The 22,094-nt window shown below is 51.2% G+C and overlaps 11 protein-coding genes across 11 annotated transcripts; 5 read left to right on the forward strand and 6 right to left on the reverse strand.

Annotated features, from left to right (window-relative positions):
- Positions 1 to 307: 307 nt before the first annotated feature.
- On the reverse strand, positions 308 to 2,036 carry BJY04DRAFT_204415 (MFS transporter; the record flags this gene model as incomplete). The annotated part of the gene is made up of 2 exons (XM_073713485.1): positions 308 to 631; positions 678 to 2,036. 2 exons carry the CDS (start codon positions 2,034 to 2,036, stop codon positions 308 to 310), a joined length of 1,683 nt encoding a protein of 560 aa, XP_073577344.1.
- An 857-nt stretch (positions 2,037 to 2,893) lies between these two features.
- BJY04DRAFT_176149 (Zn(II)2Cys6 transcription factor domain-containing protein) lies at positions 2,894 to 4,365 on the forward strand. Its single transcript, XM_073709442.1, has 3 exons — positions 2,894 to 3,115; positions 3,163 to 3,619; positions 3,674 to 4,365. Exons 1-3 carry the CDS (start codon positions 2,949 to 2,951, stop codon positions 4,229 to 4,231), a joined length of 1,182 nt encoding a protein of 393 aa, XP_073577345.1. The 5' UTR covers positions 2,894 to 2,948; the 3' UTR covers positions 4,232 to 4,365.
- A 909-nt stretch (positions 4,366 to 5,274) lies between these two features.
- On the forward strand, positions 5,275 to 6,987 carry BJY04DRAFT_204416 (uncharacterized protein; the record flags this gene model as incomplete). Its single annotated transcript, XM_073713486.1, has 4 exons — positions 5,275 to 5,510; positions 5,619 to 5,886; positions 6,055 to 6,481; positions 6,755 to 6,987. The coding sequence occupies 4 exons, from the start codon at positions 5,275 to 5,277 to the stop codon at positions 6,985 to 6,987; spliced, it is 1,164 nt and encodes a 387-aa protein (XP_073577346.1).
- Positions 6,988 to 7,649: 662 nt separating this feature from the next.
- BJY04DRAFT_176153 (inositol polyphosphate multikinase) lies at positions 7,650 to 9,586 on the reverse strand. Its single transcript, XM_073709443.1, has 2 exons — positions 9,263 to 9,586; positions 7,650 to 9,060 (listed from the first exon to the last, which is right to left on the reverse strand). The coding sequence occupies exons 1-2, from the start codon at positions 9,334 to 9,336 to the stop codon at positions 7,845 to 7,847; spliced, it is 1,290 nt and encodes a 429-aa protein (XP_073577347.1). The 5' UTR covers positions 9,337 to 9,586; the 3' UTR covers positions 7,650 to 7,844.
- A 697-nt stretch (positions 9,587 to 10,283) lies between these two features.
- BJY04DRAFT_212569 (uncharacterized protein) lies at positions 10,284 to 11,887 on the forward strand (the record flags this gene model as incomplete). The annotated part of the gene is made up of 4 exons (XM_073714611.1): positions 10,284 to 10,561; positions 10,615 to 10,632; positions 10,679 to 10,927; positions 10,993 to 11,887. 4 exons carry the CDS (start codon positions 10,284 to 10,286, stop codon positions 11,885 to 11,887), a joined length of 1,440 nt encoding a protein of 479 aa, XP_073577348.1.
- Positions 11,888 to 11,975: 88 nt separating this feature from the next.
- Positions 11,976 to 13,024, reverse strand: BJY04DRAFT_212570 (quinone oxidoreductase family protein; the record flags this gene model as incomplete). Its single annotated transcript, XM_073714612.1, has 2 exons — positions 11,976 to 12,198; positions 12,249 to 13,024. 2 exons carry the CDS (start codon positions 13,022 to 13,024, stop codon positions 11,976 to 11,978), a joined length of 999 nt encoding a protein of 332 aa, XP_073577349.1.
- Positions 13,025 to 13,511: 487 nt separating this feature from the next.
- BJY04DRAFT_225503 (amidohydrolase family protein) lies at positions 13,512 to 14,916 on the reverse strand (the record flags this gene model as incomplete). Its single annotated transcript, XM_073718216.1, has 3 exons — positions 13,512 to 14,457; positions 14,518 to 14,625; positions 14,681 to 14,916. 3 exons carry the CDS (start codon positions 14,914 to 14,916, stop codon positions 13,512 to 13,514), a joined length of 1,290 nt encoding a protein of 429 aa, XP_073577350.1.
- A 103-nt stretch (positions 14,917 to 15,019) lies between these two features.
- BJY04DRAFT_225504 (cytochrome P450) lies at positions 15,020 to 17,135 on the reverse strand (the record flags this gene model as incomplete). The annotated part of the gene is made up of 6 exons (XM_073718217.1): positions 15,020 to 15,072; positions 15,383 to 15,706; positions 15,760 to 16,107; positions 16,154 to 16,377; positions 16,434 to 16,734; positions 16,784 to 17,135. The coding sequence occupies 6 exons, from the start codon at positions 17,133 to 17,135 to the stop codon at positions 15,020 to 15,022; spliced, it is 1,602 nt and encodes a 533-aa protein (XP_073577351.1).
- A 351-nt stretch (positions 17,136 to 17,486) lies between these two features.
- Positions 17,487 to 18,685, forward strand: BJY04DRAFT_225505 (SDR family NAD(P)-dependent oxidoreductase; the record flags this gene model as incomplete). Its single annotated transcript, XM_073718218.1, has 4 exons — positions 17,487 to 17,556; positions 17,607 to 17,754; positions 17,814 to 18,229; positions 18,281 to 18,685. The coding sequence occupies 4 exons, from the start codon at positions 17,487 to 17,489 to the stop codon at positions 18,520 to 18,522; spliced, it is 876 nt and encodes a 291-aa protein (XP_073577352.1). The 3' UTR covers positions 18,523 to 18,685.
- A 211-nt stretch (positions 18,686 to 18,896) lies between these two features.
- Positions 18,897 to 19,871, forward strand: BJY04DRAFT_212573 (acyl-coenzyme A:6-aminopenicillanic acid acyl-transferase-domain-containing protein; the record flags this gene model as incomplete). The annotated part of the gene is made up of 1 exon (XM_073714613.1): positions 18,897 to 19,871. The coding sequence occupies one exon, from the start codon at positions 18,897 to 18,899 to the stop codon at positions 19,869 to 19,871; it is 975 nt and encodes a 324-aa protein (XP_073577353.1).
- On the reverse strand, positions 19,716 to 20,982 carry BJY04DRAFT_3704 (uncharacterized protein). The gene is made up of 2 exons (XM_073720224.1): positions 20,588 to 20,982; positions 19,716 to 20,540 (listed from the first exon to the last, which is right to left on the reverse strand). Exons 1-2 carry the CDS (start codon positions 20,947 to 20,949, stop codon positions 19,919 to 19,921), a joined length of 984 nt encoding a protein of 327 aa, XP_073577354.1. The 5' UTR covers positions 20,950 to 20,982; the 3' UTR covers positions 19,716 to 19,918.
- Between the last annotated feature and the right edge of the window lie 1,112 nt (positions 20,983 to 22,094).

Consider the following 22,094-nt stretch of genomic DNA (forward strand, 5'->3'; position numbering starts at 1 on the left):
GGCTTAGTTTCAAGGATTAGTGAGCTTTCGTGGCTTGTGACTGGTTGAGTAGTTCGTTGATCGTGTATTTCGAAGGTACGAACAGATATATAGATGCGGTTTCGAGAAGGTCAGTCTCTCCCTGCCACCTTCAACACTCCTGTCTGGATAAGTTGTATTTTAATATTGTATACCAATGTAAACCTAAGGTGCCTAACACATGTGATTTCCTCGAAAACTATATTATCCCAATTCTATTTCACGGATCTATGTCTGAAAGCTCTATCAACACCACTCGACCACCCCATTCTCTATGCATCAAGCACAATCAAACATCAACAGCAAACTTTGACCATCCTCGAATCACATGGCCAAACTTCCAGAACACATACGGCAGAGGCGTCATAACCACACTGATACACGCTAGAATCGTCAACGTATAATGAACGCCCATGTTCGAGTAAAATGGAATTCCTGCGACCGTCATCCCGCCTGCAGCGCAGTACCTTGAGACCGTCATGAAGCCGAGCGCAGAGGCGGCGTACGTATCATACGAGTCGATGACATACATGTAGCTCGAAATGAAGACGGTGATTGTGCCGAAGCCGAAAACAGCGGAGGCGATGATGGGGGACCAGATGGAGATGGATTTCTAGAATTCGTTAGAAAGTCCCTGATATGTTTGGCAGGTATCTTACATAGTCTGTCCAACCCATCCAAAAGAGTCCTATGGGAATGAATGGTGCGCCGAGCATGGCGAACCAGAGTCGATTTTCGGGTCTTGTAGGGTGGGATTTCGTTGTGCTGTCGTCGTCTGAAGTGGCCGTGTCGTCTGCTTGTACGGGCGAGGATGGTGATACGGCATTGGCAGCAAACTCTCGCTTGGTCCACACGTAGACGACAGGCACCCATAACCCGGCCAATGCGATACCCACGTACATTGCAACCCAGATGATATTCGTCAAACCCTGGCTGATCTCGTATACCTCTTGGAAGATAAATGGATATCCATCGAAGAAAGTGAAAAGTACAATGTAGATAATTGTCATGTAGAGAGAGATGAAGAGAATGATGGGTTCGTGGACGGTGAGTGTGAATTGGCGCACACAAGCAGTAGCAATGCGCGAGAAGAGGGCGACCTTTTCCATGTCCATCTCGGACCGGTACCGTCGGTCGCCGGTGACTTTGCGAAAGTGCGCTGCCTTCCACTTCAGCAAGATCGGACCGTACGTCTCAGGCTGGAATAACAGAATAATAGCCATGATTAAGCCAGACATTATCAGCATGATCCAATTCGTCCAGCGCCAGGAGAGAGTGCCCTGGCCCATGTAGGAGGCAATGACGGGACCAAAAACTGGGCCTCCGAAGGAGGTGATGGCGTAAAGAGGAAATGTAAGCGTCTTCTCTAGCGGGTTCCAGAGGTCGGCGATAGTGCCACCAGCACAGGTGAGAGGTGGACAACCAAAGACACCGGCGAGGAAGCGAAAAGCCAGCTGTGTGCCGATGTTAGGCGCGAGGCCACTCGCCATGATAAAGATCATGAAGAGTGTAAGGGAGCCGATGTAGACGGCATTGCGGCCAAGGATTTCCGACAATGGACCGGATGCCAAAGAGCCTGTAGCAAAGCCCAGAAGGTATAGCCCGGTTGCTAAAGAAGCGACAACTTCACTGACACCGAATGCTTCACTGTTCTGAGGCAATACTGCTGATTCGATCGATGAAGCTGCACCGACAGCGAAACTCAGTGCTGACACTATCAAGGTAGCAGTTATGCGGCGCGCCTTGCTGTAATTGCGCGGGTTGCTCGGGTCATTGTTGCTCTCCCACCCAACAACAAAAACAGTCGCTGGTGCCCCATTGCTGTCAACAATCTCTGTCTGGCGAACCCCAGGTGGAAGCAAAAATGGTCGCAGTTTGGAGGACTTTTCGTGGGTATTTTCGCTGGCATCAGTGATGTAATTTCCCTGCGTTTGCGCCGTTGAAGCCCATTCAGGATGATCATCAAGTTGTCTGCGAACAGCTTGTCCAATACGGCGGTACTGAAGATAAGACTGCATGGTAGAGTTAGTGCTGGGGCGCAGGGTATATGCTGGAAGAGCAGGATGAGCCAGAGCTTTCATACCTGGAGTTCGCGCTCGAGACGGTACGGAGGAGATTGCTAATCACAGTTCCATGGCCGCGCAGCGTATGCCGGTCTAAGTGGTTCAATTGACGACTAGGTTAGATAGTGGGCTACACGGTCCATCGAAAAGTTACCGAATCCCGACCTGGCCGCAGGCAGTCGGGTTTAATAGGGGGTTCTCGACGTATCGGGAAAACTTCTCCTACAGAGAAACCATCGGAAGTTAAAAGACCAATCGGGTAGAGTTGAGCCCGTCAAAAGAAGAGTGATAGCAGAGTGACTTCAAAGTTCAGAGGCTCCCTGGGTCGGAGGAAGGGATTGTCTCCGAACTTCGAAGGCCGAGCCCGCTCGAGAGATCAAAAGTAGTAATCCGGTCCGATCTCACAGAAGCTTAGCTCAACAACGGTCAACCTCGCTATCTCGGATTTCGGGTTTCGTTAGAGTCCTTTCAAGAACGAATAATCGCAGACACTAACTAGGGGCTGTCTGCAGTGTCGAGATACGATATGGATAATGTGTCTCGTCCCTTAGCCGAAAGCGTTGGTGCGGCCAGTCTCGCATGCCTGAGCTGCGCTTGCAAAAATTGAGGATAGAAACGGACCGGGACATCATCAATCTCTAAGACCTTGATCCAATCTCTGGGGAAAAAAAGAAGTATTCGGATATCTAGTGGTAATGACGGTGAGGTGGTGATAGTGGTGGATGAACTGGCTGGTGAGCGGGAAATCCCGGGAGGGATGCCGAGGCTTGGCCCTGATGAACAATCAACACTCTTGTTGTCTGGCAGAAAATTCAAGGTCCAAGGCTACAATCCCCTTGAAATCATTGCCTGTTTTTATCTTCAACAATGGTGACCGAGACACCCGCGGATTCGAGCCAATCGCTCTTTCAGTGTACCTACCCCGGATGCGGAGCGCGATATCAGCGCAAGGGCCATCGGAACAGGCACATGGCGCAGCACTCTCAGCAAGATCGTCTTTCCTGTCCGTACTGCGAAAGTACCGTCACTCGAAAGTTTGTCTTGATATACTCGCTGTTCGGACACAGACTGACATTATCAGCGATCTGTTGCGTCGCCATGTTCGAATCTACCACCCGCAAGAGGATCCGTACCCTTCAAGACGAGCGCAAAGAGCATGCGCTTCCTGCCATAAGAAGAAGGAACGCTGTGATGGTGGATTTCCTTGTAATGCGTGTCGACGGAAAGGCATTGCTTGCTCTTCCGCCGAGACCAACGCGCCGGTCGAACGTGATACGACTGAAGCGGCGGCGTCAAACAAGTCTCCGGCTGCCATCTATTTCGAAAGGAATACCCAACGCTACATCGATATCTACTTCAAAGAGTTTCATCCAGCGTGGCCGTTTCTATACTGTAGTACGTTTGACCTCTCAACAGAGCCAACGGTACTCGTCCAGTCCATGGTAATGCTTGCGCTGTGGATCAAGGGCGATGGGGACCAGAAGACGGCTGCAGTCGGATTACACGAGAGGCTGTGCTCCGTGATATACGACCAGATGGTACCGTACACTGCAGCGGCGCTGCTGTACGTGCATATGCTGATATTTGTGCAGGACCAGTGGTATATTGCCGAGCCCAGTATAACATGGCCCATGGGAACGTATCAAAGCATTCTGTTACAGGTCATCTTTGCGCTTTTTCAGGCTAAAGACAATGCCTCGTTTGACTTAAGCCTGCGATTTCGACTATCTCCTCTTCCATACCGGCTGTTAGTAGCTCTTGTGCAGAGCTGTCGGCGACTAGAGATATTCACATACCCGAAGATGCTTGAGCGGCATGGTCCCGCAGCTCCAATATCTCTGATGTGGGTCACCCTGGAGGAGGTGAAGCGGTTTGGACTGGCTCTCTATAAGGCATGTCGAATGTGTTGTCCTGAGCCAGTTAAAGGAAATGCTGGAGACCCCCGAGATGAGCTACTCACCTTGGGTGAATTGAATTTCTGCATGCCGGACTCGGATGAAATATGGAATGCCCCTGATGATACAGCCTCCATTGACCTGAGTCATATTTCTCAACGGACAAAGGTGAGGGACAACGGGGACCCATCAGGGTGGGTTTCTCACTCCTGGTCTGTATTGCATAGTGCACATTTCAAGTTTGATTGGCTATGATCTCCAAGAATGTAAGCATGGTCCTATTTGGAAGCCCTCAGTGAATAGTCTGCAGGCAGGTTTGATTGTATAAAGCGAAAGGCTGTTCGGAGAATGAACAGCATTTCGAGGAAATTGTGGATTAAACTCTTAACCTTTCTTACTCTCACCTAAATGTTCTCAGCTATGTGCAAGCTCACGGTAGATCAGCCGACGTGCTAGATATTGTGGATGGAGGTTTAAGTGTCTGGCCCAGTAGACTTCCCCAGAAGATCCCATGTTGTCTGTCACGGGCTGTCATGCTCTAGGTCCATTGATCTTTATCAAATCTGTAGGGAAAATGCCGTTTTTTGTCTTTTGATAAGCCCTAAAAACTTGAGGACTTCGGGCAAATTGCAGACAGCATATGCCGGTGATGTCTTTCCTCCTAACCATCCCACGTTCTAGCAACAAGAGCTCTTGCTTAGAGGATAGCACTACAAGAATACAGACTGATCGAGAAACCTCGCTGTCTGTTCTCGTTGCCTAGGTAGGGTTGCCAGGGAGCAACTTGTGACGTTAGCCCTACCTCCTCCTTCCTCCGTGATGAGGTTCAGTCACCATAGACTACCGTTTCCATGAACTACCGTTCCCACGGATTGCTCTATACAAAGAATAAGCCAGTATGCCTCTCAATTTCTTCAGCAGTGCGGCGAGTGTAGGGACTTGTGCCGTGTTGAGCCATCATCTTCATCTTGGCCAGCACAAGAACTAGGTACTTTAGTGTACACTTGTAAAACAAAAGTCTCGAGACGGATTCCTGATGTTATTGACGCGCAGCAACTGTTGCCGGGCGCGATGGTGTTGAAGAGCGTACCTGCCTCAACATCGTCACCAACAACACCATGTTTATATATCCCCTTCTCCGCGCAACCCTCGCCTGTTTTCCTTTCCTCTCCACACCACTTGGCTGTTTCGATTGCTAGTATTCGTGTTTACACGCTTTGCGTCTGATCGTTCCCCACTTGGTGCTTAGCTTCTGCATATTGCTGCTGCTTCCCCGATTTTCTTCTGCTGGATTTGCGATGTCCCGACTTCGTGTCTCCGGTTTGGTTCGACCTCAGGTGGATTCGGTTTCCGTCGTTGCACGGCCCAGGACACAACCTCACTCTCGTTTATCTGCTAACCCTAGTGTTCCTGCTCGTGCTTCTAACCCCGGTCCTACTGCCCGCTCTTTTGTGCCGTTCTTGACCCGCCAGGGTAGGGACAGCGTCCATTCACTTTCTGAGCCTCGGAATGGCTCACGACTCTCGCTTGCTGGGTCTCGACAAGGCCCTCGACCTTCGACCATTGCATCTCGACAGAGCTCAACTCGACCTTCGTTTACCGAGCCTCGACAGGGCTCACGCCTCACAACTCGTCCTTCCAGTCCAACTCAACGTCCTTCATTTATGCGCCATTCAATTGTCGAAGAACGGCGCGCGGCTCGACAGGCCAGAGATAGACCTTGGGCTCCGCAAAGGTCTACTTCGCCAACTGAATCTCGTCTGTCAACTCGCACTTCCAAGCCGACAATCCCTGACTCCAAGAGGCCCACTGCACGAACCGGCTATGTCCGAGCTAAGCCTGAGGCTCCGGCCAAAGGTGGACGCAAGGCAAAGTCGGGGAAGACTGTTCGCTTCGCGGAAGAGACCAGCGTCGTCTCAGTCACTCGTTGGATCAACAAACCGGTGAAGAAAGTCAGTTTCGCGCCGCTCGTTGATGTTCACTTCGTCACTCGTTGGATTAACGACCCGGTCAAGACCGTCCGTTTTGGCGAGACCACTGTGATCCCGTCCGCTCTTTTGGATTACAAGCCAGCCAAGAACGTCTCATTCGGTTGCCGGAGAACCGTCACCCCAGTCACTCGTTGGATTGAAAAGGCTAAACACGTTCACGTCCCTCTTCGTCTTAGGAAGAGAGTACAAGCGCCATCGACCGCACAAGTCGATAAGAAGAGCCAGTCTCTCCCTGCGCGTCAACCCAGAAGCGCACTGAGAAGAAAGCCTGTTCGCAACGTTCATTTTGGAGAGGACTCTGTTGAGTCAGTCACTCGTTGGATCGATCCGCTGGTCGATGTTCATCCTGAACCGGCCGGCACCAGGGGTCGACAACTCCAGGGTTGGTCAGTCACTCCTTTACCGAAGCCCGACAAGCATGGCCTTACGGAGAAGTACACTTCTTACTGGGGTTCACGGCCCTATGTGAAGTTGCGTACTCACTCCAAGACATCCTGCGACCACGGCCTCGATTGTTCTTACAATACCCTAGCTCAGATCCAGGCGAAACATCCTGAATGGGCTAGCAAAGTGGTCTTCCAAGCTTGGCTTCACAATCGAGACAAAGCTCGCAAGGAGGGATACAATCTGCTTTGAGCTCATTGCCCCGACTTGCTGTCACTCGTTATCAGTCTCTCGACACTCGTTTACTGTTCCACCAACTCGTCCATTCGTTTTTTGGAAACATTTGACACTCGCAACTTGACACTTTTGGAATCATTCGGATCGTTCTTTCGCTTTCTGGCAGGCATCATTGCCTTGCTTGCATACCTACAACTTTGCTTTTATGTTTGGTTTTGGTTTCGGTCTGGTCTGGTTTGGTTTAGTTTGGTGTGGATGGGCTTGTGGGTGGATGTGCTTGTGGATGTGATCTTGCTTTTGTTTGTTGGTGTGGCTCTCGACGACTTCATCAATGACCTCCTCGACGCCCCCCTTCCCTCCGACGCCGCCGATTTTTTACGGGAGGGTGACGCAGGGTAAGCCTTAATTCCATCGTCTTGCCTGCTGATGGCGATGCTAACGCTGTTTCAGATGGTTGGTAGAAACGTCCCCTCCTGGTTTGATATGATTGCCACCGGGCATGTTGGCTAGTTGGGAGAGTAACCCGAGGTAATTAACTACCAGCCTGCCTTCTGTGGGAATGCAACTGACTGAGAATGCTGTAGTTACTCTTTCAACGACGACGTCCTCCCCGCCCCCCTCGCCGCCGCCGATTCCGACCGCCGAGAGTGTCTTTGATGTTGTTTGAGAGGGTTGATGAAATTTACAACTTATGTAGTTCCTGTATATAAAGACTCCAGCCACAGTGCTGATGATTTATTCCCAGCCAAACAGAGCTGTCGATATAAGCCAATGACACATATTGAATACCCCCGCCAACTGTTCCATGTGCAGTAGACATAAAAGCTTCCATACTCCTGAAGAAAGAATACTCAAGTACCTGCTTAGACTGCGAATGCAGTATTGGTTCCTCGAATCAGTATAAGTATACGTATGTATATCCGCAGTGGAAGGATCCCACGGAGGGACAGGGTCGACCCTCTCTCTCATGGCGACGGTTTGAGCCATTGACGTGTGTAGCGGCCTTGAAAAATCCGTAATCCGATCAACAGAAGGCCGTGCTGGTGTGGTACCAAGTCAATCGGTGGAATACGGATAGCAAGTACATATATTGATCTAGACTAGGCTAATGTGATGGGCTGCATGACTCCCTGATATCGCTATGCTTTCTCAGAAAACACTACTTGAGCCGCCAGCGACGCGATGGGGTGTTTATCATGCTAGGCTAGGTAAATGCGAGTAGATAGATAGTATAGTGGGGGTCTTAGATGTATCTTTTACTCCGCCGCCAGCTCCTCGAAGATGCGCACGAGATTCCGCACGCCCATGAGGACATTCTCGTCTGGACCTTGGCCCGGGGCCCAGTTCGCGTGCGCAAAGTCGATGAGGCGGAGGTCGTGGACTTTGGGGCCCTCGTCTTCATCCTCGTCCTCGTCGAGGCCACCTACCTGGGCGGAGGAGGGGTCGATGGTGATGTTGATGGCTTGAGCGGGTGCGCCGCTCTCAGTGAGACCGGGGATCGCGATTGGTCCGCCCTCTTGCAGGACAAGGCCGCCGAGGTCGTCGTCCTCGTCGTCGTCCTCGTCCGACTCTGGGGCTTCGTGTGCCTTCTTTTCTTCTTCCAGTGCAAGTTTCATGGCCTCCGGGTCTCCTTCGTAGATGATGAGCACGCTAGAGGAATACATGCGGCTTTCTTCCGCTTCTAGCACCTCTTGAACATGTTTTAGATCTTCGGCAAGTCTTCTGGCAACAAGCTTGGAGTTGTCCGCGTTGGCGGTTTTAGCGCCCGCGATATATGTCTCAAGGCCAGCTTTCACGTTGTCTGCGGTAAAGGAACGCCCGTACCACTTGTCATAGCGTCTGTAGCCATCGCGCTCGGTGACCTCGCCTTTGGCGCCCGACTTTTCGTACCGTGTGGTGTAGGGGTTGGTCTTCTTTCCTTCCTCGGCGTCACCGTTGGAGCCCGTCCAGACCTTCATCCCTGCTATCCGAAAACCAAGCGAGCCACTTGTTGTCTCCTGAGACACGACGTCGAGTTTTTCGCGCTTTGCGGGGATGGCATCGTCAGCCCAAAGCCGTGCGCCGAGCTTGACGTCCAAGACATTCGGTCGCTTGAACCCCGATGCAACATTTTCCAACACAATCGATAACCCTGTATCCAGTTTCTTTCCACCAGACGGTGTCCAGGCGACTTCTCGCGAGGGATCGAGCGTACTTGGCGCGGGCGGCACGGTCGGCGGGGCAGCGGCTGGAGTTCCTGGGGCGGACGGAATCTCGACGCCGGGGAGTACAATGGAACCCTGCTGGGCGGCAGCTGTAGCAGCGAGCGAGATAGAGGGCTGTTGCTGGTCGGCGGAGGTCAATGTTCCGATGTAAATGGGCATGAAGTCGCGAAAAGCGGGGTGAACGGCGGCGGATTCGTAAAAGGCGATTTCCTGGGCGGTGCACGGCTTCGCGATGAAGGTGCCGGACGGAGTCTGGCGGACGCCATCGCTGCGAGGAAAAAGAAAGCATGGTCAGCCTTACACCTTGCTTGAGAAAAGAAAAAGAATAATCCGGGGAAAGCAACAGATGACAACAAATATGTAAGCCGACAGGAACAGTCGATCCGGTGATCGAGCGGTCCAGGGGATGGATACGATCGATCGGTTTCACAGGGCTGAGTCGCAGGGGGGAGAATCCAGCGGGCACTTACTGTCCGGCGGCGGCATGGTCGAAGGCGACGAAGCTGTCATTGTTGAGCTTCTGCTTCTTTAAGCTATCTGCCATCTTGTGATTGTTCTTCTGTAGGCCGGCTGTTGGTGGGTTTGAAAATGTAGGCCGGTTGCGCAATCAAACCAAGTCTAGGTAACCACCAAACGGAGAATGTAGTACAGCAACACAGCAGCGCAATCAATGAAAGAAAACAAAAATACAAGAGCACCTCAGAGGAAAATAGCAAAAGATGGTTCGTATCAAAGAAAGGGTGAGAAATGGAGGAGGTTAAGAAAGTGGAGGAAGCTCCGAGGACAGCTGGAGCAGCGCCCCAATGTTGTTGATGGATCAACGTCCGAGTAGAGTTTGTTTGATTTAGATTAACTCCATCATTTCATTGGTCAATAATGGCTTGCTTGTCAGCCCTACAGCTGGTCGCTTTCTCAATCAATTTCTGGACTTTTGGCCTCTTCAGCTCGCTCTCAGGCCTCTGATTGCTGATGTAGTCCGCCGACTTGGAATCATGCTTTTGCTGCTGGGTCCGATGCTGTAGATATCGCAGTGTACCTTTGGACCGCGTTCACCTACATCTGAGAGATATGGAAGCTGATTCCGAAGGCGCCATGCTAGGACGCCGTCTCCTGCGCCAGAACCTCAAGTACATCCACCTCATCCGAGCTGCGAACAATAGCAGGAGTAGAACGCAAAATAAACGTCGCCCTAATCTAATGTCCAAAGAAACTCGAAAGCATGCTACTTGGAGATACTAGTTACTTGCCAATCCTCAAAGACCCGTTAACGATGATTCGTTTGCAAGTGAAGTGCATCCATGAGTTGTGTTTGCCTGCCTCGCATCCCTACTCGCTTCTTCACCTCTCTCTCACTTCACCTTCTAATCCCACCTCCTCAACCGTTCCTTATTACTCACACCTCTCTTGCGTTCTTAGCTTCCATTCATTTTGCGCCGACAAAACATCAATCAAACCCGCTCACTCCCAGCAATACAGTCCACCTACAACACCATGAGCAGAGACTGCAACCAGCCCGACGTCGAGAAGTCAGCTGAGGCACCAGAAGAGCAGGATGCTGTAGGCGCAGCCTCTCTCCTTGAAGCTTCAGGCAAGAAAAAGAAGAAGAAGAATAGGCGACCGAAAAGCAAGAAAGGACGGGTAGGTGCCCTCAAAACCGATACCGACTCCCATCTTACCAGGCAGAACAAACCATCCGGATTTGAAGAGTACTACGTCGACGCCCCCATCACCGTTGAAGAGTACGAGCTCGAGAAGAGTATCTACCATGCGTACGTAGTCCTTCTAGGCTATACTGTTACAGACTACACTAACATTTCGCCAGCTCTCGACCGATTATCCAGTAAGACATACCATTCCTCAAGAACACACCCGCTAATATCGCGCAGCCGCATGGAAGACGCATTACTCCGTTTTCAGAAAGCCCGCCGCATAGAGACTGACCAACTGGAGATCTTCAACGGATACCTCATGTACGGTGGGATCAACGTTGGCCCAAAGATGTTTGCCGGCACAGACAACCGTGACTTGAAGGAGATGGACAGTGATGAGATCATGCAAGCTCGAGGCAGAACTAACATCGATCAAGAGTTCGCTCACCTCACAATTGACTTTGACGCTGTCGCCAAGGGATTCTTGTAAGTTCGCCCTCTATCCTGCGGTTACACGCGGGCACAAACACAAGACCAACTGACAACACCAGAACCTCTCGATTCCCCTTCTATTACTGCCCATACAACGAAAGTATGATCAGGCTTGCAACCGTTACAATCCGCAGCTTCCTCTCCTACATACTCTATCACGACGTCTGCCCCGAGTACAAAGAGAACATCGACGAAGCCCGAAAGTCCTGTGATAAGGTTGGCCCGGAGCTCTGGAAAAACCAGCAGCTCATGGTTTCAGGCCCCGGTGACTTCAACACAGCCTGCTCTACTCTTTTTGGCGGATTCCAGCACGACATGTACGTCGAGAACAACCAGTGGAACAACTCGAAGGTCGAAACCGTGCAGATGACAAAGGACGTTGCGCAGAAGGTCGTCAAGTTTGGCCTTGCTGCTGCGGGAACCACGGAGCTTGTCGTTTCTTACCTAACAGCTATCAAAAATGAGGTCCCAGCAGTACAGAAGCTGGAAGATATTCACGGATTCGAAGTAACAGCAGTTCAATTCCTTGACGATAGCCAGCGCCAGATTTACGAATCTCAAGCTCCGGATCTCAATCCTGTCGGGATCCTTTACGGAACGACCTACATTGACCCGGGTGAGCCGGAGTATGACCTCTCTCCGACAGAACGGCAGGAGTGGACCAAGCGCGGTTTCCGAAGCAGAAAGCTTATGTTCTTCCTGGAAGAGTGCCTGTTGCAGCTGTGCTACACCGGGATGAAGATTATTACTCCGATCTGGGAATTGAGCTGCGGATTCCATTACTTTGAGGATACGAACAAGGTGTACAGCTCTCTTTACACTCCGCTTGCGAACGAGCTTATGATTGGGTGGAAAAAGCCGAGGGCTCTAGGGGAGAAAGATGATGAAGACAATGATGACGAGGAGAAGAGCGGCGATGGTGGGGATGGTGGGGATATAGCCTCGTTCATCTAAGCTGAGACTATTTCCTTTGCATTGGAGATACATTGCGCCCAAGGTTGCTTGCCGTTGCATTCATGACATACATTCCTGCTACTGCATCTTATGCCTTCAATAGCAGCTTCCCGGTTGTCTTTCGCCCTTCGAGGTCGGTATGTGCTTGGGCGACCTGATCTAGCGGATAGACCTTGTGAATCTTAACCTTCAAATCACCACTCTTGAGCAGCTCAAACAACTCATTGATGTAGTACTCGAATTCCTCCCTCGTCTCGATATAGCTGAACAGCGTCGGCCGCGCAACCTTCAAGCACTTTGGACTCAATTTCCTACTTCCAGTCAGCACAGCAGATTCAAAGAACACCGGGCTAATACTCACGGCAGCGGCAACGGCGGCACCGGCCCACTCGCATTCCCAAACCAAACCACCATTCCCTTCCTCTTCACAGCCTCCAGGCTCCCCTCCCACGTATCCTTCCCCACAGAATCATAAACCACATCAACACCCTTCCCCCCGGTAATCTCCTTAACCCTACCCACCCAATCCTTCCCCTCCTCACTCCGATAATCAATCACATAGTCCGCACCCAAACTCTTCACCAACTCAACCTTCTCCTTCCCACCCGCAGTGCCAATCACCTTCGCCCCAAGGCTCTTCAACACCTGTGTCATCAAGTACCCAGCCCCACCAGCCGCAGCATGCAGCAACACCCACTCCCCCTTCTCCACGGGATACGCCTCCTTGACCAAAGTAAGAACCGTCAACCCACTCAACAACGACCCCATAACAACCTCATCGCTAATCCCCTCCGGAACAACAACCGCCTTCTCCGCCGGAACAGCCGTATACTCCGCATACGCCCCAGTAGACAACCACGCGACGCGATCCCCAACCTTGAAGTTGTATTTGTTTTCACCCGGGCCGAGCGAGACGACCGTGCCGACGGCTTCGCGGCCGAGGATCTCCGGCTTGGGTGATGGGTATAGGCCTGTGCGGAAGTAGATGTCGATGTAGTTTATTCCGATGATGTGGTTTTTGACGAGGAGCTGGTTTGCGGCGGGTTGCGGGGTGGGGTGATGTGGGGTTACGGTGAGGACGGAGGGGGAGCCCGTTTCGGAGGCGACGATTGCTTTCATGGTTGGGATTGGAGGCATGGTTGTGTATTTGCGTTGTGTGGTGAGAGGGGTGGAAGGGTGTTGTGGTGGTTGGTTTCGAGGGAGGTGGGCTTGGATGGAGGAAAGGCGCGAGAGGGCGATGGCGGGGTGGTGGGCTCGGAGTGGGGTTGTTGCAGGTATTCGGGGGAGAGATCGGAGATGCATTCGAGGCACAGCGCGAGGAGAGGGAGGGGATGGAATGATGGCTTTGTTGGTTTATGTACTCAGGAGCAATTGAGGAGATAAGAAAGGCATTTGTAATCGTGCGACGCGACAGCGTATTAGAAATAGTGACTTCATCTCGGAATTCTTTCCGTGCCCCACGCTTTCAGTCCACGGCCTGAGGCTTCAAGGCAGAAGCATAGAAGCCCTAGTTGCGTGCTGCCATCTATACAATCATGCTGGCTGCTCACTCGAATACCAAGACATCATATACAGCTATTAAGTAGCTTGAATTATAGTAATCATTGTTCCTATGTATATCAGTCTAATGCATCCCCCTTGCCTGCGAATTTACCTTCCAGACAACCGCATCCTTCATGACAAAATTCACGGACCGAAGGGCTGCAATATCCCTCTCTGGATCTCCATTTAAAGCAATGAAGTCTGCTTGTGTGCCCTCTTCAAACCACCCGAATCTTCGTCCGCAGCGGTCTCCGCCGCACGCCTCCCACCCGCCCACGGTGCACGACTCCAGCACATCAGACACCGGAATCCCAGCCTCAACCATCAGCTCCAACTCTCTCACATTTTCCCCATGGGGAAACGTCCCCGTATCACCACCACAAGCAATGCGCACACCAAGTTCATGAGCCCGTCTCACCTGCGCCATGATCTGCGGAAAGCGCCCCGCATGGAGTCTCTCCGCAATAGCAAGCGTCGGAACAAGAATAACCCCCTTCCTCACCATACTCTCCAACATCTCATCCGTGGCAAAGTAAACATGCTCAAGCGTATCCACCCCCGCCCTGATTGCTGCCTCTGCGCCCTGCAACGTACAAGCATGCGCCGCTACCGGCGCCCCCGCCATTCGCGCCTCTGCAACAATAACATCCATCTCCTCCTGCGCAAAGACCATGTAATCCGGGTTCGGATCTTTTGGCGGATGTAACACACTGGGAATATAAGGATGCTGCTGGGCAGGCGGACACCGCATGATTCTCCGGCGGTAGTCAGCAAAGAACTTGATGATGTCTGCGCCGGCTGCGATGCGGCGGCGGACGGCAGACCGACATTGTTCGACTCCATCAACAGCGTCCGCACTGGAGGGGAGACAGTGGCCGTTGGCAGTATTCTCGGTGCGGGCTTCGAAGGAGCCGGTGCTGGCGAGGACTTTTGTTGCGACGAAGAGGCGCGGGCCAGGGGTTAGGTTTCGGGCGATGGCGTCGCGGAGGTTCGTGTCGAAGGATTGCATGGCTTCGGAGCCGAGGTCTCTATTTCATAAGGGTTAGGTTGTGGTGATGCGTGGGGTAGACGTTACAGAGGTACTATACCTGTACGTTGTGTATCCAGCGAGGAGAGCTGTGCGGCAGTGGTTAACTCCGCGGATGAGTCTCTCAGGTATGCTCTCGTCTCGTTTCTGTGCCAGTGCGCCAGCCTCACTGTGACGCGGGTTAGAGGTTGGACAATCTCGGAAATCAAGCCGAAAAAACTCACTCGTAAGAATGTAGGAAGACGTGTGTATGAGCATCCACCAGCCCCGGCATCACGTATTTCCCGCGAAGATCAATGTCACACTCTGGCAGAGGCTCTGGGACTCCTTCTCCGTTTTCGCGCTTGTACACACGAACTATCAGTCCGGTTTTGGAGTCGACTGTGATAGAGACATTGGAACGCACTCGCTTGAGTTTGGGGTCGAAGAGGGTGGACGTGTGGAGGGTGAACTGAGTCATCTTAATTCAAGAAGCATGGATATAAAACTATGCAGGTAGATGAATGGGACAAGCTGATCCATTAATTATGGTAGAGCTTGGCCAGAGTATACCTTCGTGATCTTCAAGCTCGGATGTCCGCGAGTCGCGGTTGCCGTTTAGCGCGCATCTCCGACCCTGAGGATTTAGATAACAGATTGTACAATTATGCGACTAAAGCCTGAAGGGTAACTGGAGAAGCTGTAGTACAGAGATTAACCGGTATATACATATATATATATATATGTGTGTGTGTGTGTGTGTCCATGCACCTTGCGTGGGACACTGAGTACAAATAAACCCCTTTAAAATGCGCAGGATGATTCAAGGAGTATGACTAAATTAATAATCATATTAGGATAGCCTTATAACAATGAAGACCACACTCTATAGTCCCTTATCCAATAATACTCCCAACATGTACCACATTACAGCTCACTCTTCTCACTCTCCATAACCTTTCCTAACAAGCCTTCATTTCTGGCCGCAATCCGAATCTTAAACGCCTTTGGAATCGCATTCGACGCCGCTGGATTCTCCTTGTAATTGATGTAATGTGTATCACACGGTTGCTCTTTGCTCTCCTTAATCCTAAACGACAGGATAAGACGGGTAAACATAGCATAAAGCACCCTATTCGACAGATTCACAGCAGTACACTGCCTTGCGCCAGCCCCAAAAGCGAAATGATAAGGTGGCGGCACGCGCAGAGTAGGGTCGTTCCATCGCTGAGGTTTGAATTGATATGCGTCCGGGCCGTATGTGGTTTGGTCTATTTGTGAGAAGTTTAGCTGGCGCCGTGGAGATATGATCTATATTGCCTACCAAAATTGACTGCCTGGGTGTTAGTGTACACTAATAGCCCTTTGGGGATTGTGGCGCCCTGGTACTCAAAGTCTTTATAGACCTGTCGCGCAGGCAGGAGTTTGAGGGGTGGATAGAACCGAAGGGCCTCTTTGACGAGCCCGGTGACATAGGTACTTTTCTCCTCCGTGAGGCAGAGCTGGAACGCTTCCTCTGGTGTGCTATAAATACTCATAATGTCGTCATATGCTTTTCGCTGAACTTCCTGGCCATCAGCCGATGAGAGCATACCGACAGTAATAATGGCGGTCGAAAAGATGGTCTCGAATCCTCCTGACATCAGACCACCCAGGATAGTTCTCACATCCTCTGTGGAGCGTTAGCATATACAGCAGAAACTCAAGGGGTCTCTTACGCTGCGTCAATCCGTCGTGGTTATTCTCGATTAGCATCTGCGCGACCGATTGCTTCTCGGACGGACATCCTTTGCCTAAGCTACCGCGAACATTTTCTAACATGGTAGCAAGCCAGTTATCTCGGCGTGCACGAACATCAAGAGCTGTGGCGGTCCGCTGTTGTTTCCCAAGGTACCTCAAGTGCGGTATGAAGTCTTGGGGATTTGAGTTTGTTGAGCGGAAGCTTAGGTATCGCGGATTAGCTATGATCAAATGAGAGTGCGGTCATTCAGGGCTTACCTAGCTATCGTCTGGGCATCCTGTAAAATCTGAAGCAAAAGAGGGTCCCTGACCGAAGAAAAGCGTGTACCATAGCAAAACATCATCATGATGTTCAAAGCAAGGCGCTTGAGATAGATATGGGGAACTATCTCCTCGCTTCCATTGACGCTATCGGCGTAGAGCCCCGAAATCACGTCGCATGTCTCCACGTCCAGCATTGATCTCATCTTCTGGATTGAAGGCCCTGTCGTAAATGAACCGACAACTCGTCTTTGCTTTTTTGTTCTCGCATCCCACGGACTCGTACCTATGGTAGCCGCTTAGATTCTATGTTAGTCCTGTGTCAGTTGAGTTGTGAAGTTACTTACCGGATGTTTTCGAAACAACTCCGTGAAAAGTAAAAAACCAAGGACGATCGATCGTGGCCGACTGGTTCTTGATCATCCATTCCCGAGCCGCGTCAAACGAGTTAAGGATGACGGCTCGCCGACGGCCCATCCTTAACTGAAAGACAGGCCATGCATATCTTTGCGACCATTCTTCTGCCGTTGTTGCATGATCGGCACCTAGTTCATAGAGATGGCCTGCAAGTAAGTCGCCGCCTGGAATTTCGGGGATTCCTTGTATCTTCGCAAAGTCAATATAAAATAAGTAAAGGTATACAAGTGAGAATGCGATGGTCGCTGCAGTGGCAAGAAATAAGCAAGCTAAAACATCCATCATGAAATGAGTTGCTCATAGGGCTGCGGCGCACAGGTCAAGGCGAGATACTAATTGCAAGATGATTGAGCCCGCTCTTGGGGACGTGATTAGTTCTGTCTGCTATGCGGCTAACTGATCTTATCGGACCGACTGTATCGAATTGGATGAACCTGTGCAGAAAGCCGGGCAGGGGCTCCATCGGTGGAGTGCGCTGTTGGAGACCAATGTGTCGGGCAGCCGCGACGCGACTCCAAGACGATCCACAGCCGAATACGCTATGGTATTGTCGACGAATTCAAGGAAAGAAAAAGGCAAAGAGCACAGTAAACCCGGAAGTTGATTTTGTTGTCATCGCCGTGCATCGACGATATGGAAAGTAATCTGCAAATCAAGAACCTCTTCGACGTCGCAGGTCGATGGGTCGCAATTACTGGAGCAGGTATGAATCAACGATTTTGTGTGTAGCGCTCAAATGGCTAATGCGTTCAGCGTCTGGCATTGGCCGGATGTTAGCCAAGGGTTGTGCGGTAAATGGGGCACACGCAATCTTGATAGATATCAGTGAGAGGGCGTTGGCGGAGGCGAAAGCTGAATTAGAGAGGATCTCCAGCTCACAGCCCCATGGTGTTGCTACTAAGTTTGTGGCGTACGATTACCGAAAAGCATTCGTTGCTGTGTGAGCTGACAGTACTGTAGAGTACACGGAGATTTATCAACAGAAGATGGAGTCAACAGTGTGGTTGAGAAGATCAAGGCGTCATGCGAATCGCTCGATGCGTTATTTCATTGCGCAGGAGTTCGCTATATGAACAAAATAACCTATCAAGCTGGTGAGAGCTTAAGCCAGCTCGAAACAGCCACGAAATCTGCGCCATATCGTGAATGGGAACAGACATTTCGTGTCAATGTCCTTGCACCTTATTTTCTGACTGCGGGCTTGATCTCACTCCTAGGCAAAGCAGCCGCGCAGGGAGAGGGCAGAGGCTGCGTGGTGTTGTTTAGCAGCCCAGCAAGCGTTCACAATCACCAATTTGTGCCGACATATCAGACGTCTAAGGCGGCGGTAGATCACTTGGTGAGGATCATGGCTGCTGAGTTTGAGGGATTCTATAGTAGGTTTGCCATCAATGTCGGACGAGACGCCTGACTGACCCCCCATGTAGTCCGCGTTAATGCCATGTCCCCAGGCATCGTACCTTCAGGTATGACGCCAGATGATGGCAAGTCTAATCTTCGGCTAGCCGATGAGACCCCAGCGAAGAGGCCAGGGAATGAGGAGGATATGGTTGGGTGTGCACTGTGGCTAATCAGTAAAGCGGGTGCTTTCATGGACGGCAAGGTCATCCGCAACGAGGGGGGGCGGCTCCTCATTCTCAAAGGCGTCACATCAAACTCAGACTCGTAGAGTCCCGTAAGGTAGTGTCTCATATCTTCCCTATTGTCCTAGTAGTGTACCGGGTTTCTCCGTAAAGAAGGGAACCAACGCTCGCCAATATCCGTCCTTTGCACCAATGGCCTGCGGCTGATGGGGCTTCAAGTGTATCATAAATATGATCTTACCTCTCCGCCAAAGCCAGTGTAAAACGTTATTTTCCTTTTTTTTCCTTTTTTCCCCCTTTCTTTTTTAACTCTTGATTGTCGAACATTCGTAATGTCCTCAGACAAAGACTCGCAAGGGTTACGTGGTGGAACGGTGTGCCTGAGGTCGTTGCTAGCGGAGCACCATGGGAGATCGGCCTTGCTCATGGCCTTCAAATTTCACAGCGGATCAAACAATGCATGAAGAACTACGAAAAGCTCTTCCTTGAAACAGCCGGAGCAGATTGGAACGAGTCAAAGACTCGAGCAGCGACATATCTTCCAGCTCTTGAGCAAAATGAGCCTGACCTCGTCGAGGAGATGAAAGGGATTGCTGCTGGCGCGGGAGTCGACTTTCTAGATATCCTTGCTCTCAACCTGCGGAGCGAAATATCATTGACGAACTACTCTGACGGTTGCACATCGATCATCACAACCAATAATAGCCCCAACGCATCTGAGAAGTCGGTGTTCTTGGCTCAAAATTGGGACTGGGTGGGCGAGGCCGGCACGTCCACAGCGTTTTTCGACATATCAAAGAATGGCAAGCCACGGATCCGTATGATGGGGGAGGCCGGAATTGTCGCAAAATTTGGCTTCAATGAGGCCGGAGTCGGCATTTGCATGAATGCCATCCGCTGTGGCACGGTCTCGAAGGTTCAACTACCAGTGCACCTCGCTATGCGCAGGGTTTTGGAGTGCGGTTCGTTCGACGAGGCATTGGCGATATTGGAGACGAAGGGTCTAGCATCTTGTGTGAACCTAATGATCGGCGATAAGAGTGGAAAGATCGCAACGATTGAATGTACGCCACGGGGACTAGCACCTATCTTCCCGGAGCCGGGGAGCCAGACAACATTCCACACCAACCATCTTTGGTCACCAGAAGTTCCTAGTGAGATCCGCGACCATCCTTCAATAAACTCGTTCACCCGCCTTGAGCGAATCAAGGTGTTGAGCAAGGATAAAGAGGGCAGTGTGGAAATAATCAGAGCGTGGCTCTCGGATGAGGAAGGAACCCCTGTCTCCATTTGTCGTTCAACACCACCAGGCGCACGCGGTATCGAGAGGATGGAAACACTCAGTACAATAATTATGGACCTTAAGGCCTTGCAGGCTGAGGTATCTTTCGGAAAACCTAGTCTGTCGCCTCCTGTGCGCACTATATTAATCTGATAATATGGTGATATTGATTCATTGTGAGGGAGGTGCCTGAAGGGTGATCACCTCAGCTGGAGCGAACCAAATTGGATATGGTCCAGTAATGTTCTCCAAACTCTGAGATAGCCTTGGCCGCCGCACCAATGGGGTGCGAACATAGTCAATATTTCCGTACAGAGAATGATATCGCGAACGTGTGGACCAAGGACAATCCATTCTTTGAAAATTCCTGTTGTAATGGCAAGCCCAGCGATGAGCGACCGGGCGCTCGCTATGATAGGAGGAGTAAACCCTTCTGTCAAAGTGGCATCTCGGTGTACTTCAGCAATCAGCTCAGAGGCTGACTTCATCAAGTTCCTCCGGAGCCATGTCATCCCTCTCGCAGTGGGCTCACCAGGCTCCTGGAAACAGTGTACACACTGCCTATGCTTGAGACAAAGTGGTAGGTATAAGAGCCATGTCTCTTTGACTACTAGATGGGAACGGTCAACACTTTCGAGAAGGCCCATCAATATGGACGCTTCTCCCACACAGGGGCAGGCCTTTATTTCACATAGGCGACCCGCTCCGTATATTAGGTCCGAGGTCCGTATGTGCAGCTCTATCAGACGTTCTTGTGGTGCCCTGTGTGGTAGATTGAGGTGTCTGAGCATGTTTGGTCGATTGAAAACTGTCTGTAGAGAGCTGCTGCCGTGAGCATGGAACATTATGACAAGGTCGCTACATCTTACCTCGCAATATCTCTCAAGACCAACATCAAGTTAATTTCCCCCTGACTATAGAGGCTCGTGTGGCTCATAGTATCGACGTTGTGTTCAACTGTTTTTTTAGAGCTGGAGCCATGACTGGTCTGATGCCACCCAAGCTGCAGGCATGTTCGTGCAGCGAGATCTAGCAGCTCCCAAACGATTCCTCTTCTGGGATCCGCCAGTTCATAGACGAGGAGGAGGGTGATGGCCACCAGGGTGTCCGTATCTCCGGCACAGAGAATGGGTGTAAGCAGCTCATTGGCCCAGTCACGACAAATCTCGGCAAATGGACGCCAATCAGGATATTTATAGGCCTCGCGAGCAGCGGCGATTGCACAGGCCATCAGAACCTTGAACTTGTGTGGCTCGGATAATCTTGCAAAGCTTCCACCATCGGTGTCGATGAGGTCGGGCACCTGAATATCGTAACGTGGCTTAATACAGCGCCCATAACGACGGAGAAGGAATCTCATTATACTTGGAACCAGCTGCGATCTGTTTGGGGGAGGAATGTTTGGCCTTGGGAGATCCTCATCCTCTAATAACTCTTTTCCGGACTGCGGAATTGTTTGTGGAACCGGAAGGGCCTCAAAAACAACACGAGCTATGCATGAGAGCACTGAGAGGTCCAGGTGCAGTTCGGATCCAGGCTTCGCAGGGGCCAGGATATGCAAAGATTGACGGGGTAGCCTCTCAGCATGTTGGGTCTCACTACAAACAAATAGGTCAGTCTGCAGAAACAATAGGAAGATCATGCTTATTAGTTACAATGAGGGTATATCCGTTCTATGTAGCGCTAGTTGAGATGTCAAATGGTCGATACGTTTATTTAGCGACTCGATGTAACTTCTAGGAATGTCTTCTTGCAAGGCCGTGTCATGAAAGGTGCACTCCAAGTCATTCCTCGCACAGTTGGCACAAGCCGGGAGGCGAGAGTCGCACTACAGGGCGTTAGTAATGTAGGGGAAAAGGTTCTGAGCAGGTCAATACCTTGATGCGTCGAGTGCGACAGCGAGTGCATGTTTGAAGCATGATTAGTAGAGTAGAGAGTGAAAGCAAGAAACGAAACAGGCTGGATCTGTGGAGAAGGCAGCCAGCACGTGACTGGCCTCGTTCTCCGCGGCTGCTCCCCATCTTTCTCCCCATCTCTCTGCCGTAACTACCTACACTACCCTCTCTTGAGTCTGATCGATCGTCTGGTTGCTCCTCAGACGGCGATATGCATAGATCACAGCGCCGCTCCACTAAAGTCTGCACTCGCTGTCGGCAGCGGAAGACCAAGGTAACTACCTACCTGCCCACCCGTCGCTGAGCGGAGCACCTACTTATACAAATAGTGTGACTTTAAGTTTCCACAATGCACGTCCTGCGCCTTAGCAAACAAACCGTGTCTAGGTTACGATCCATCGACCAAGCAAGCAGTCCCAAGAAGTCTGGTCAAATCTCTCGAGGCTCGCGTAGCTCAACTAGAGGCGCAATTGCTTGCCTT

Source organism: Aspergillus karnatakaensis, assembly GCF_047715665.1.
Source record: "Aspergillus karnatakaensis strain CBS 102800 unplaced genomic scaffold BJY04scaffold_1, whole genome shotgun sequence".
Taxonomy (NCBI): domain Eukaryota; kingdom Fungi; phylum Ascomycota; class Eurotiomycetes; order Eurotiales; family Aspergillaceae; genus Aspergillus; species Aspergillus karnatakaensis.

What these genes read in the sequence shown, in the direction of transcription:
- BJY04DRAFT_176149 (XM_073709442.1), top strand. Translation starts at nt 2,949, where the DNA reads ATGGTGACCGAGACACCCGCGGATTCGAGCCAATCGCTCTTTCAGTGT. An exon ending in GAAAGTACCGTCACTCGAAA is followed by an intron (nt 3,116 to 3,162) that starts GTTTGTCTTGAT and finishes TGACATTATCAG; the next exon opens with CGATCTGTTGCGTCGCCATG. An exon ending in CCGTGATATACGACCAGATG is followed by an intron (nt 3,620 to 3,673) that starts GTACCGTACACT and finishes ATATTTGTGCAG; the next exon opens with GACCAGTGGTATATTGCCGA.
- BJY04DRAFT_176153 (XM_073709443.1), bottom strand. Translation starts at nt 9,336, where the DNA reads ATGGCAGATAGCTTAAAGAAGCAGAAGCTCAACAATGACAGCTTCGTC. An exon ending in GACCATGCCGCCGCCGGACA is followed by an intron (nt 9,061 to 9,262) that starts GTAAGTGCCCGC and finishes TTTTCCTCGCAG; the next exon opens with CGATGGCGTCCGCCAGACTC.
- BJY04DRAFT_3704 (XM_073720224.1), bottom strand. Translation starts at nt 20,949, where the DNA reads ATGGCCTGTGCAATCGCCGCTGCTCGCGAGGCCTATAAATATCCTGAT. An exon ending in GTCTTGAGAGATATTGCGAG is followed by an intron (nt 20,541 to 20,587) that starts GTAAGATGTAGC and finishes TCACGGCAGCAG; the next exon opens with CTCTCTACAGACAGTTTTCA.